The 13,701-nt window shown below is 46.8% G+C and overlaps 1 protein-coding gene across 1 annotated transcript; it reads right to left on the bottom strand.

The window, feature by feature from the left end:
* Positions 1 to 7,937: 7,937 nt before the first annotated feature.
* FAM243A (family with sequence similarity 243 member A) lies at positions 7,938 to 8,918 on the bottom strand. Its single transcript, XM_027586478.1, has one exon. It carries the CDS (start codon positions 8,883 to 8,885, stop codon positions 8,130 to 8,132), a length of 756 nt encoding a protein of 251 aa, XP_027442279.1. The 5' UTR covers positions 8,886 to 8,918; the 3' UTR covers positions 7,938 to 8,129.
* Between the last annotated feature and the right edge of the window lie 4,783 nt (positions 8,919 to 13,701).

Below are 13,701 nucleotides of genomic sequence, written 5' to 3' on the forward strand. Positions count from 1 at the left end.
TAAATATGCCTAAGCAGTGGATGGTCACATTTATTTTAAACACAGGTGCTTTCCTAGGGGGACTTAAAACTCGGCTCTGGAATTTGTGGAACCTGGGGTCATCTTAGAAAATTTGGTAGAGGGGGACCTAAGGATTGAACTTAAACCATTGACCACACACCCATGGGTTTTTTGTACAGTGTTGTTTTTTTTCCCCCAGTCACCTTTCTTACACACTCCCTTCTACCACCAGGGGGAGATGAGTAACACCTCCTGGAGTTATGGATCACCATTCCACTCCATATGCCCGAAGTCAGTAGTTTTACAGTTTGAGTTTAAAGAATTGGTTGGTTGGATGCATGCACGCATGGGCGAATGTAGGCGGAGAGATTGGTAAAGCCCACAACCGGGACTCCATGTGGCCTGCAGCTAGCCAGCCCCTCTCTGGACGACAGTCGTCAGCAAATCCATAAGGAGGAGACTGCCCCTGGGTAGCTGAAAGATGTTTCAGAGAGCATAAGCTGAAATCTGTGTTCTCTTCCCACAGGGGAGCCCAGGAACCCCCCACACAGATCTTCTTTAATCTTATTAGACACACCCCAACACTTTTTTATTGGTTTCAAGCTGACAACATATTGAAATACCTTAGAGCAAGAGAGGTGGTCTTTACAAAGCCCACCGAGTCTCTGAGAACTCACTGTATGATCGCCACAACCCCACACCGGGAACAGTGCACATTAGGACGTTATGTTCCCAATGATGACCTTAGTCTCTAAAGGAAGGTTCAGCTGTGTTCTCATACTCTGCTTCACGTGGCAGAGACACACAGAATGTATTTCAGGAACTGAATAGTTCAAACAAAAAGTCTCGCAGGCTTTAGAAAGGGTCACCTCTCCCCAGACAGTGTCCAAATGATCATCTCTAGGGAAACACAGCTGTCTAAATGACTCAGTTCAACGAGATGCCTGGGCCTTGACACCTGACCTGCTTACATGATGCTCCTTGACATCAGCTGTCCTGTGCAGGTCACCAGTGTGCTGGAGCAAAGCCAGGGGCTGATGGAGAGATTCTGGCGGGAAAAGAGAACTGAGGCTGAGTCCTCCAACGTCAGCACACACGAGCGGCCGTTTAACATGCAGATTCCTGGGCTCGACTCCAGACCCACCACAGGAACCTGTGGTGGGAACAGCCTCAGGGGATCCTTCTTTTGAGCTTTAAACAGACAGAAGGAGGTGAGCCCCGGAAGCCGAGTCTGGGAAAGAGCATCCAGGGTAGGACGACGACGATCCGGAGACAGCGAGGTGGCATGACCCCTCGTTCAGCCCTTATTCCCCCACGTGCTCTATTTCTATTTCCTCCACCAGCTGTCATTATCCTCAGATAAGGAAACAGGCACAGAGCCGTTAAGAGCCCCGTCTAAGGTCCCCAGTTGGCCAGAGGCAGAGACGGGGGCTAGGCGGGGGAGATCAGCCCCCCCGGGGCCTGCCCCTTTCACTCCCGGGCCTGGGAAGGGGAGGCGGGCAGGACCTCTGGGTCTGTGTGTGGCCATGGGTAGGCCGGTGTGCAGGGCGACAGCATGAGTGGCATATCAGGGACAGAGGCCAGGCTGTAGTGAGCGGCGGAGCCGGGAGGGTACAAGGGAGTAGAAATGGGGCCGTTTGTGCACTATTTCAAGCGTGTGTGTGCGTGCGAAGCCAGGACAGAAACATTTCTGCTCAATGTGTTAGTTTCGAATAACTGCTTAGTTTTCAAATCATTGGCTCAGTATTTTCGTTGTGTTTCCAGATGTTTGGGACACTCTAATGTACTGATTGTCCTTTTTTCAGATTCACAGTTTGCCCCATCAGTTGAAATTTGGAGGTACTTCCCCTGAAAACATAGAGAGCTGATAACTTGAAAACTATGAAAGAAGTGTTCTGTGACTCCCAACTTGGCAGCAAGCTGCGTGCCTGCTGGGGGCGGAGAGAGACCTCCGTAGCCCTAGGGGAAGGCAGGATTGAAGGAAAGGCTCTTCTGGAAGGAGGAAGCTGGAGCATGATCAAAGCTGAAGGAGACACAGAGGAAGGGGGACCAGCTGCAGGAGGAAGTGGGAGGGACGGGGGGGGGCATCTGGGGACGAGGCCCTGAAGGCCTTGGAAGCCATGGGGGTGACTTCAGTTTCCCCTCTGGCTTGGCACAAGGCCTTCTGTTCCCAATGTGGGAGGGCTGCTGGGTTGCAGTGGGGAGAGCCATTATGGCTTGACCAGAGCCGCGAGGAGCCAGGCTCTGCCAACCCTCTCTCCTTCTGCCTTTCCCCTCAGACAGTGGTACCTTCCTCCCAGTTCCCCTGTACCCTCTGTGGTGTCTCCCCGCTTCTGGGTGCTTGTGGGTGGGAGAGAACTGAGCTGTCAGGTGTCAGAGTAGCTGATCCGGGTGACAAGCCCAAAATGGAAGAGTTAAGCCTTTAACCACTTCCTCCGAGGGTACGAGATGGCACCTGAGGAAGGACCAGCTGGCCCTGCTCCATTTCCCCCATGAGCACCTGACTGAGTCAGAGGGCAAAGTGTCCCCAAACCTTCCCCTTCCCCGTGAGGATGTCTCAGCCTCAGAGGATCCTGAAGACCCGGGCCAAGGAGCCCAGGAATGAAGGTGCCAGGCTGGGGGTGCAGATGTGTGACCCGTCAGAGGTCGTGGGGCCCCGGTTGTCCCCACGCCCAGTGTGGGGAGGGCAGCTTCCCCCATGTGGCCCGCGGGGTAAAGCCTCGCAGTTGCCTGCGGTCAGGCCTGAAAAGTCACACGCCGGGTTTTGTCCCCTCGGTGGGCCAAGCGAGGCCTCTGCCCCCCAGTGCTTGTCCCTCCTCTGCATGAAGCCTGACGCCTTCTCACTCAGCCCTGCTGTCTTCCAGCCTGGCCCTTCTCCCGCCCATTCTTCCCGTCCTTCCGCCCCCACCATCCAACTCACACCCCGTGTGCACACAGCCACGTCTCACGCACACGCTCACATCTCACACATACACTCACACACAGCTCTCACACCGTCTTACACACTCACAGTCTCACACTTGTCTCACACACACACACCTCTCTCAGACACAATCTCACACACACACTCGCAACTCCCACCTGGTCACACTCACGGTCACACACTCATTTCTCACCCAGACACTCATGCACGCACACTCACTCGCACACCCCCTGCCTGCCCGAGTGGGAGGTGGGTAGACTCCGCGCACTTGTTCAAGCTCCTGCCTGGCTTGGCCGCTTCTGCCCGTGATGAGATCCCTGCGCTTCCTCTGGTCCGCACGCTATCTTCTGTAGCTCTGCCCAGGACTGCCAGCGCCAGACCCTGGACTCGGAGCCCCCACTCCCCAAACCTCTAACATCTCACTGACTGAGAGCTACCCCCATCATCGGACTCTGACTGCCTCGAGGGCCAGGGCTTATTTTCTTTGGTATCCTTCTTCCACCACACAGAAGGGGCCGGAATGTTAATGAGCAGATGAGCGTGTCACACCAAAAGGAAAGGGAGCAGGGAATGTGGCCAAGATTGCCAGGGGCCTACCTCAGCATTCCTCTTCCTCTTCTCCCTAGCAATAGAATCCTGATTTTAGCTGCCCCCATTGCCTCCCCCAAATAAAAGATTACATTTCCCAGCTTCCCTTGCAGCTAAGTCTTGCCAGTGACATTTAAGTGGAAGTGTTATGTGGGACTTCCAGGAAGGCCCCTTAAAAAGGGAAGAGATGAACACTTCTTCCTCTCTTTCTCCTTCTTTGCTGCCCGGAGTGCTAATGCAATGGCTTGTTCAGCAGCCATTTGGGACTATGAAGATGGAACCAGGTTGGGACAGTGGAGTAAAAAGGACCCTGGATTCTTGATGACCATGGATCCATCATATCAGCCTTGAACTGCCCCCCTTGGCACTTCTTGATTTTTGGCAGTGGAGGTGGGCTACCTTCTTAACTCTGTCTGTGGTTGGGTCTCCACTACTCAGAGCTTGACCTAATCCTAACCGACCCATGAATCCAGCTAGAGACAGGTAGAGGGCTCCTTGATAAGAAGATGTGGATTCTGGTTCTGGCCTTCCTGTCACTACAGTTGCGCATGCCCCTAGGTGAGTCAGTTACTGCCTGGACTTGTCTTCATTTATAAATGAGCTTAATGATCACTGCCCTGCCTATGCCTAAACTGAATGAGGTCAAGAATGTACAAATGGCTTGGGTGTATAAAACAATCACAGATCAAAGGAGTGCACACTGCCTGGGTAGGCAACTGAGCCCCCCGACTGGCCAGGTGCAGCTCCTTCAACCCGGTTGAGCTTGGACCTTCTCGGGTAGACAAGGTGGGATCCACTGGGCCTCCAGCTCCATTTGCCTGTTTACTTTGGGGTTCATTTTGGGACAGACCATTCCAACACCCCCCTACTTGGGAGTCCCCATGCCCATGGAGTGGGAGTGGAAATGCTGTTGTTGGTGAAGGTAAAGGGCCAAAGAGGGCGGAATGTCTCATCAGCCAAACTCAGAAGGACAGCAGTGCCACCAACATCATGAAGTCTCTTCCAGAGGACCTGTCCACATGCACAGGACTGCTATGCCTCATTACCTACTGTTCGTTTCATATAAGCACAGCACAAGGTTGCTCTCAAAGAGTCTTGGCTCTGCTCACCATCCTCCCTGTCCACCCCATCAGACAAAACTTGTTATTATCGTTAGCTGCCTGACCTGTCACAGATGGTCTTAAAATAAATGCCAGAGGACAAAGTTCCTTTGATCGAAGTATCTTAAGATGTGTCTACTCTCATTATGTCCTGGTGATAAAAAGCATCAAGAATTTCCCCCAGAGAGTGAAAAGGAGATGAGGTCAGCGACATCATGTCTGAGTGTGGGCACACTTGCTGGCCCCCAGCCTGTTCTATAACAACAGAAGCTTGAGTGTATGGGGCACTAAGAAGGTGCTAGACGCAGTTTAGTGGCATGGCTTATGTGAAGTGTTTTAAAATCCTCAACCTGGGCACCTGGTGGCTCAGTCGTTAAATGTCTGCCTTTGGCTCAGGTCATGATCTCAGAGTCCTGGTATTGAGCCCTGCCTGTGTCAGGCTCCCTGCTCAGTGGGGAGCCTGCTTCTCCCTCTCCCTCTGCCCCTCCCCCTCCTCGTGTGCTCTCTGTCTCTCAAATGAATAAATAAAAAAATCCTTAAAAATAAAAAAAAAATAAAGTCCTCAACCCTAGTTTACTAATGAGTTAAATGAGCCTCAGGGAACTGAAGTCACTTGTCCAAAGTCTCATAGTTAATAAGCTGGACACTTGAGATTCCAACGAGGTCTACTGGATTCCCAAAGCCCAACATACTTTCCATTACTTTTCTGCTGGAGGTTTCCATGCTTAGTATTAAGCAGCGTTCTTAATTATGCATACAGTATTATGTAACTAAATCACACATTAAAGGAGGTCCTTTTGATCTCTCTGGTTGTCCTGACGTCTCTTTCCCCTCCTTGCCTTCCTAATGACCAAACAAGGTCCCAAGGGAATAAACTTGTCTTTTTAGATCATTTTGGTTTTCAAACAAAAATAGCTCCTGTTAGTTTATCTTATTTGTCTGAGAACCTTAAAAACCTTCCATGTCTTTCCCCTCCCTGAAAATAATGTCTTTGCAAGGTATTCTGCCTCTTGCTCAATTCTGCATTGAAATATCTTTTTGTTGTGGTATCCACTTGGAGGTGGCCGCTTTGTCAGCTGTCAGAGGAGACCCTTTCGCCACGTGAACTGTGGGAGAGAAAAACAAAACGCGGGGCTCCAACGACAAAGCCAAGCATGGTGCCTAGGCACATGGGCTTTAGCGTCTGACAGGCTTGCTTGACCTCAAAACATCTCGGTTTCCTCACCTGTAAAGGGAAATGATAGAACCTCCATGATGGGATGGTTATGGGATTAGATGAACTGCCCAGGAGTAGAGAGGCGGCGTGAATAATGGCTGTACGCGTGAGCACCGGGTGTGAACCTTAACTCCTCCACACTGGACCGAGTTACATGATCTCTCTGTGCCTCAGTTTACCCCATCTAAAACACAGAGAGACCAGTGGTTCCTCCATCACGGTCTGTTGGGAGAACTAAATGAGTTAAGGACATGTAGCTGTCAGTGCTTATGACTGCACGGAACTCTGGATAGGTGTGTAATAAGTGTGATGTAGGGACAAAACACACTCATACCCCCAAACCCAGTCCAGCTATACTGGGGCCTGCAAGTGCCACTCATTGAAGTCACCAAGGAGGTTTGAGTCCTATTACCTGCTTTAAAACATAACGTGAGGGGCGCCTGGGTGGCTCGGTTGTTAGGCGTCTGCCTTCGGCTCAGGTCGTGGTCCCAAGGTCCTGGGATCGAGCCCCGCATCTGGCTCCCTGCTCTGCGGGAAGCCTCCTTCTCCCTCTCTCACTCCCCCTGCTTGTGTTCCCTCTCTCGCTGTGTTTCTCTCTGTCAAATAAATGAACAAAATCTTAAAAAAAATAAAAAATAAAACATAACGTGAAACAGGTAGTGAAGAAGGCCCCAGAAACAGCTCACGATAAGAGTTGTTTCACCAGGTTAGTTGCTGATGGGAATGCTATACTTCAGTTGGCAGAAGACTTGAATTAGCATCTGTGGTCAGCTGAATAATGGTCCCCAAAAGTATCCAGCTCCTAATCCCTGGAACCTGTGAAACGTTACCTTATATGGAAAAAGAATCTCCGCAGATGGAATTCAATTAACGATTCTGAGGTAGTAGTTTTCCATTCTCTATACAGATGGGCCCTACATGCCATCATGAGGGTCCTTACAAAAGGGAGGCAGAGGGAAATTAGAAGAGGAGAAAGTAATGTGGCCACAGAAGCAGGGATTAGACCCGTGTGGCCACCAGCCAAGGAATGTCAGCAGCCACCAGAAGCCAGAAGAACAAGGAATGACTGATTCTCAGAGCCTGTGGAGGGAGTGTGGCCCTGCCCACACCTTGATTTTGATGGAGTGGAACTGATTTCAGACTTCTGGCTTCCAGAACTGGGAGACAGTACATATCTGTTGTTTGGGGCCACCAAGTCTGTGTAATTTATTACAGCAGGGAGGTTCTGGAGGGAAACAGAACAGGAAGACAGGCAAATCACCCGATATTTTCTGCAATTGGCTATCAGGAACCTGGCCTCACAATCTATATGTGGGTAATTCTGTTAGGAGTTAGGTAGAGATTTTCATGAGTTGCTTTTGACATATTCTGGAATAATTTTGTCTGTTGTAAAATTACTGCCTGAACATATACAAATGCGAGTGAAATTTCTGATATGTTTAATTGGAGGCAGGTCTTTTTCAATAAAGGTGAAACATACCACCACAAATCCCTACAACCTGCATCAGCAACGGCCTTAAACTTGAGCCAGGTGAGGCACCAGCCATAGGTGTCTCGGCTCTCGGGGCCACAAGATGCAACTCCGTGGCAAACTCTAATGACCTCCTGGTAGGATTCTTGGAGTTGGGATGAAATATTAAATAAGTGGACTCCACAGACCCCCATTCACTTCACCTATTCACCCACCAAGTCCCAGTTGAATCAATCAATTGCTATAGCTTTCCAGGTGCCTTTTTGGGACCACCAACTGGCCTTGGAGCATCTGGATGGTGTTTCACCTCAGATGTCTCTCACTCAACCTCCGACACCTTTTTTTCAAGCAGTGGGAAGCAAAGAGCCTGCTCAGCCACTGTCTGGACCACATCTCCCGCTAATGGCAAACTGTCTCCCTGTAGATTATTTTGGTTGGCTGAAACTGGTTGGTACATTATTTTCAACTTTTTGTGACCACACACTTGGTTCTGACTTAAATTTCTACTACACAACCTTTAGCTCTGCTCACCCCTGCTCACCACTGAGCTCTTTTGGGCTGGGTTAGTTGTAATCCTCCCATTAACATAGCTCTCAAGGTGGCCTTAACAAGATGGGAGTCAAGATCCCTAATTTACCAACAAGCTTTAATGGAACCTCCAGTAAACCTAAAGCACTTTGCCAACAGCCTTAGAAACCTTAGTCCTCACAGCATCTCTGTGAGGTCACCGTTGGAGCATCTTTGGCTGCAGTGGTCCAGAGTTGAGCTCAGCAGAGTTGGTAAAGACTATGCCCATACCATGGTTCCAACCGCTTGTAAGAGGAATCACCTTTAAGAAAATTTACCAAGGTAGTAGTTTTCCCATCTCCGTACTTTGTTGGTTATTGTTTTCCATTTGCTTGGGTTTATCCTTTCAATCCCTTTGCTAATTACATCGCTGAGAAGTATATACTGGTAAGAATAGACACTGTCAATGTAGTGCAAACAAAACTCCTTTCTGTTATTGATGATAAACCATTTCAGAGAAGACCAGGCTGAGTCTAAAGGGTTTAGGTAATTGTAAGGGGAAGGCAGAGAGAGTAGTTCATGGCCACAGGACTTGGCTACCTCAGGGCTACACACAATGCTCGTTAAGTTAATGACTGATGGGGCATGGACCTGGGCCTCTGGCTCTTCATCTCCATTTGGCTTCATCACGTCCTGCTGTCTTCTCTCTTTGATCACAATGGCACACTTCCCATAGGCCTTCTTTGTGACATCACAGAACTCAAAGAAGAGGCTGTCTTCCTGTTTGATGCATAACTCATCTCTTAGGAACATCCGATACTTCCAAGGCACCCATCCTTGACTACTACCAGCATGCACAATACACCACGTTGGAGTTTGCATGAAATACCCATCACTAAGATCTTCTCCAGTTACAAGACTTTCAGTGATATCAGTTTCTCCTAAATATATAGTCTTAAATCCATCGTATTGCAGCATTCTCAAGGTTTTCAAATATTGGAGACATTGCTTCCTCCTGATGCTATCAAATGGATTTCTGGTGATGATGTTTCTTAAAAGAGGGTTTGCAAAGTGAGGCATGGTGTCTCCTCAAGTGTTTTTTAAAAGCTTGCGTGTCTCTTTCTGTGCACATCTGGCAAGAGTAGCATGATGACCTCACAAAGGGCTTTCTTACAGCTAGGCCAGTCACATAGATACACTTTGACTTTCAAAGCCTGACTTTCCAGCAGGACAGGATGAAGCACCATGAAACACATACTCAGCACAATTTTCTTCTGGCTTAGAGAATATGGGAAGTGCTAACCATAAAAATGTTTCTTTGATATTGCTTCTGCCATGGTTTGGGACAGAGATTGGCAATTGTATTAGTTTGCTAGGCCTGCCATAACAAAATACCAGATTGGGTGGCTCAAACAACAAATTTATTCTGTCATGTTTCTGGAGGCTGGAAGTCCAAAATTCAAGTGTCGGCAGGTTTGGTTTCTTCCTCTGAAGTCTCTCTCCTGGGCTTGTAGATGGCCGCCTTCTTGCTGTGTCCTCACATGGCCTTCCTTCTGTGTGCACACCTAGCTCTGGCCTAATCTCTTCTTATGATCACTAGTCTTGTTGGATTAGGGCCCACCCATATGATTTCATTTTACTTTAATCACCTCTTGAAAGACCCTCTTTCCAAATAGAGTCACATTCTGAGGTACTGGGATCAGGGTTAGGGCTTCAACATACAATTTGGGTGAGGGGGACACAATCCTACCCACCACAACAATCTTTTAACAGCGATAAGCCACATTTATGACCCCTTTCCATTTGGTTCGTGAGGATGAAGAGGAATATTTACATTCATTCATCCAGTTCAGATAGATTTATTGAGCACCTACTAAGCACTTGGTATTGTGCCAGGTACCAGTGGTAGAGCCACGACATGTCCAGTGAGACCTGCACATGTGTGTGGTTTAAGTTTGCACATGCGTGGAGTTCACAGATGGCAGAGGAAGATGAGGCAAAGAGTATAAGAAATTCAGCCAGCATGCCTGTCTTGCACTGGGGCTGTGAGTTCTTGAGCTAATTCAGTAACCTATCTGGAAAGCACTTTTAATTTTATATACACAGGGCAAAAGAGAGTTTTCTTTAAATCCCAGCAGCCTCTTCAGTTGCCTTTGTATTTTCTTGTTCCCGTCCTTAGAGCTTAAGATGTTTCATAAATGGACAAAGCAGTTTCCCTCAAACGACAATGTGGACAACGTGATTTGTTAGGTCCTTCGCTCAACTGTTGAATGGATGAGTATTTCTCTTCTCACCAGGGTCTTCTTGGGATTCAAGTTTAGGCAACCCTGACAGTAAGATTTCCCCAGCCTAGTTACCATGAAGCATGTGCTCTCTGAACAGCCTCTCAGAAGCCAGAAACAGTGAGGTTGGGTTGATTATTAGCTTATGGCCATTTTCTCTTAGGATTTTTCTTTTAATAGTGGGGACCATTTTTCAGACCAAATTTGATAGGAATGCCAAAGATGTAGAACAGAGGTGTGGCTGCTGTGGTTGAAGTGGTAATGGTGGCCCCCGAGTCACCCTTTTCAGCCACTTCCTTTCCCCACTGTCCCAAAGTCCCCTGTGCTCTGGAATGGCAGTGTGAAAACACTATATAAAGCAATGAGGTCAATTCTAAGACAACAGTTCTTTGCTTCTTTCATCCAATGTTCAAGTATGGATATGAGAAACATGATCAGAAGTATAGAACAGAATGTGTCATATTTTATCTTTTGTGTAAATATATACATATAACTAAGTGACAAATAAATATGCATATTTACTTATATTTTCAAGTAGGAAAAACAGAAGAATGAACCAAATAAGAATTAAAATTGCTTACCTACAAGTGGAGGAATAGAACAGGAAGGACAGAAAAAGCAAGAAATATAGTCTTTTCTGAACGTAACTTGTTTTATAGTTCTAACCAGAAAATATAAACATTTTGCATTTTTTAAAAACAAAAGTTAAAAAGGAAAGATAAAACAAAAATATGAAATAAAGCTGAAACTAATGAACCTGCTTATCATGTCAATAATAGCAACATCAATAAAAACACTCAACCCAGCTGTAGTGTGTACTTCTGTCCCCCAGATTGTAGCCCCTAATATTGTCTCCTATTAGAGGAATTGGAGGTCCTTTGGTTCTAGGGGAAGGAAATGTATAAGACAAGCTTGGGACATCTTGTCCAGCTTGAAAGCAAGGAAGGCATCAAAGACTACCAGGTTCTGTTGGAGTCAATTTAAAAAGGCTCCCATGGCCAACAATGGAAGAATTTGAGCATCAATCAATAAAGAAATAAATAATGATGGCAAGAAATTGAAGCAGAATGAATGTATAAAAATCTTTGAGTTCATAATGGTACTGAAACAAACAACAAATCAAACACACAATTTAAAAAACACTCAAAAAATCTGTTGTTACCCAGAGGTGACATTAGAGAGCATCATTGCACTATTTTGCCCATTAATAAATAAACAAGAATCAAATGCTTACTTTGCTTTTTCCTGTGGGGATTCCATTTCAGAGTGGGAAATGCCAGGATGGCGAGTCCAAGCAGATGTCAGTCCAAGGTGATGGGTGTGAATGTGGCCCCACTGGGCCGTGTAGGGAAGTAGAGTAAATCTGAGCACTGGGGTCGTGGGCAGAGGCTCTGGTACCAGATAAACCTGGGGGTCAAATCTTAGCTCCACTCTCAGTAGCCTCAACTTCTCTCTCTGTAAGATGGGGAGAATACCTATGGCAAAGTATTGAGGCAAGGACTTATGAAGTAGCAAATATAATTCCCTGGCATGGAGCTTAATAAATGCCTGCTATTGTTGAGACAGACTGGCTGGGAAGACAGACCCTCAGAGAGTTTGGCAGTGACTGATGAGAAAAGAAAAAAGTCATGGGGGGAAGGGCAAAGGGGGAGAAAACGAAGGAAAAGTTAAAAAGAAAAATCAAGACTGAGGACTAACACTGAAATGAAGTAAGTTGTCTACCCCGAGACAAAAATGGAAAGTGTTCCCTTCCTCTTTTCCTTCCTTCCTTCCTTCCTTCCTTCCTTCCTTCCTTCCTTCCTTCCTTCCTTCCTTCCTTCCTTCCTTCCTTCCTTCGTTCCTCTCTTTTTCCCTCTCAACCTCATCAACAAATTTTGAATGCTTCCAGGTTCCAGGTTGTGTAAATCTTGGAAAAACTTGAGTTCCCTGAAGTCCCCTCAAGGAAAGCGCCATCTTGTGGGAGAGAAGAGTCAACAATGAGTCTCAGTAAAAGGAGATGGGTCTTGGTTGGGGAAAGAAGCTCTAAAAATGGGTCCCCACGGGAGGGACACCATCCAAGGAGGAGATGGAGCAGACCAAGTGTGGAAACCTAGGGATGGGGTGGCCATGGGGAAGAGCTTGTATTTCAGCTGAGATAAATCTTCAAGGAGCTCCTGACCTCTCTCCTCCGGCTTGAATTGCTGAGGAAGGGGTGAGCTCCACAGAGCCCAGAGAATGTGCAGCCAATGGTGGTTGTAGAGGGGGACTGCAGCCACCGAATTCAAAGATTTCTCCATTGAGGGGGATGGTTAGGTCTCTGTAGAGAGACACAAAGATATGAATGCAAAGCAGGGGAGGGGAGGAGGGACCAATGGCTATTTAGGAGGGACACTTTGTTTATACCTTATCTGTGCACTTCCTGCTTGCTAAGTGGTCTGTTGATTAAATCTTTACCCCTACCTGGGAGGTGAGAGTACTTCCTGGTATTTCAGGAACTGGGAAGCTCTGGAAAGCTGGAAGGGGGTGGGCAGGGGGAAAGGGGAGGATCTGTTAACCGTCAAAATTGAAAATAAAAAAAAATTGGGGGGCACCTGGGTGGCTCAGTCAGTTGGGGATCTGACTCTTGATCTCAGCTCAGGTCTTGATTTCAGGGTTGAGAGTTCAAGCCCCACATTGGGCTTCATGTTGGGTGTGGAGACTTCTTTAAAAAAAAAATGTTCTGTTACCTTTTAAGTTATAAACACAATACATAGGTGTTGTAGATAATTTCCAGCCTTACAGAAGTCACTGTTCATGCACACCTGCTTTGCTCACCAGCCGGAAAGCTGTTGGATTGTTCTGTGTCTTTCAGACACTATTCTACCTGGATTTAGGAGTACAATACAGATCCATGAATAGACGTATAATTTTTCTTTTTTTTTTTTTTTAAGATTTTATTTATTTATTTGACAGAGAGAGACACAGTGAGAGAGGGAACACAAGCAGGGGGAGTGGGAGAGGGAGAAGCAGGCTTCCCGCCGAGCAGGGAGCCCGAATGCGGGGCTCGATCCCAGGACCCTGGGATCATGACAAGAGCCGAAGGAAGATGTTTAACCATCTGAGCCACCCAGGCACCCCCAGACGTATAATTTTTCAAAAAATGAATCATACTGTATATTCTGTAACTTGCTTTTGTAAACCTCACAATAAATCACGGACATTTTTCCATGTCATTAATACGGAAGACCTAATTGTTTTTAATAGTTAGATTGTATTCCATTGTTTGGATGTGACACACACTATTTGAAAAATGCCCTATGTTGTGGTTATTTAGATTGTTTCAAGGTCTTTGCTATCTCAAATAATGCTATGATGAATATCTCCTCATAGTTACGAAGGTCTGATGTAGATATATGCAGGGAAAAGTAGAGGTCAAAAGCCATGAATGTTTTAAATATTGGTAGATATTGCCAAATCATCCACTAAAAAGTTTGTACGAATTTGTACTCCTCAGATTGCTAGCACCACTTGATATTAGTAATCTTTAATCTTTGCCAATCTGATAGGCAAAAATGGCACTTCACTGTTTTAACTCCATTAATTATAAGTAAATCCGGCCATAGAATTTGAAAACATTGACAAGAGGAATTTGGTAT

This window comes from Zalophus californianus, chromosome 1 (genome assembly GCF_009762305.2).
Source record: "Zalophus californianus isolate mZalCal1 chromosome 1, mZalCal1.pri.v2, whole genome shotgun sequence".
NCBI lineage: Eukaryota > Metazoa > Chordata > Mammalia > Carnivora > Otariidae > Zalophus > Zalophus californianus.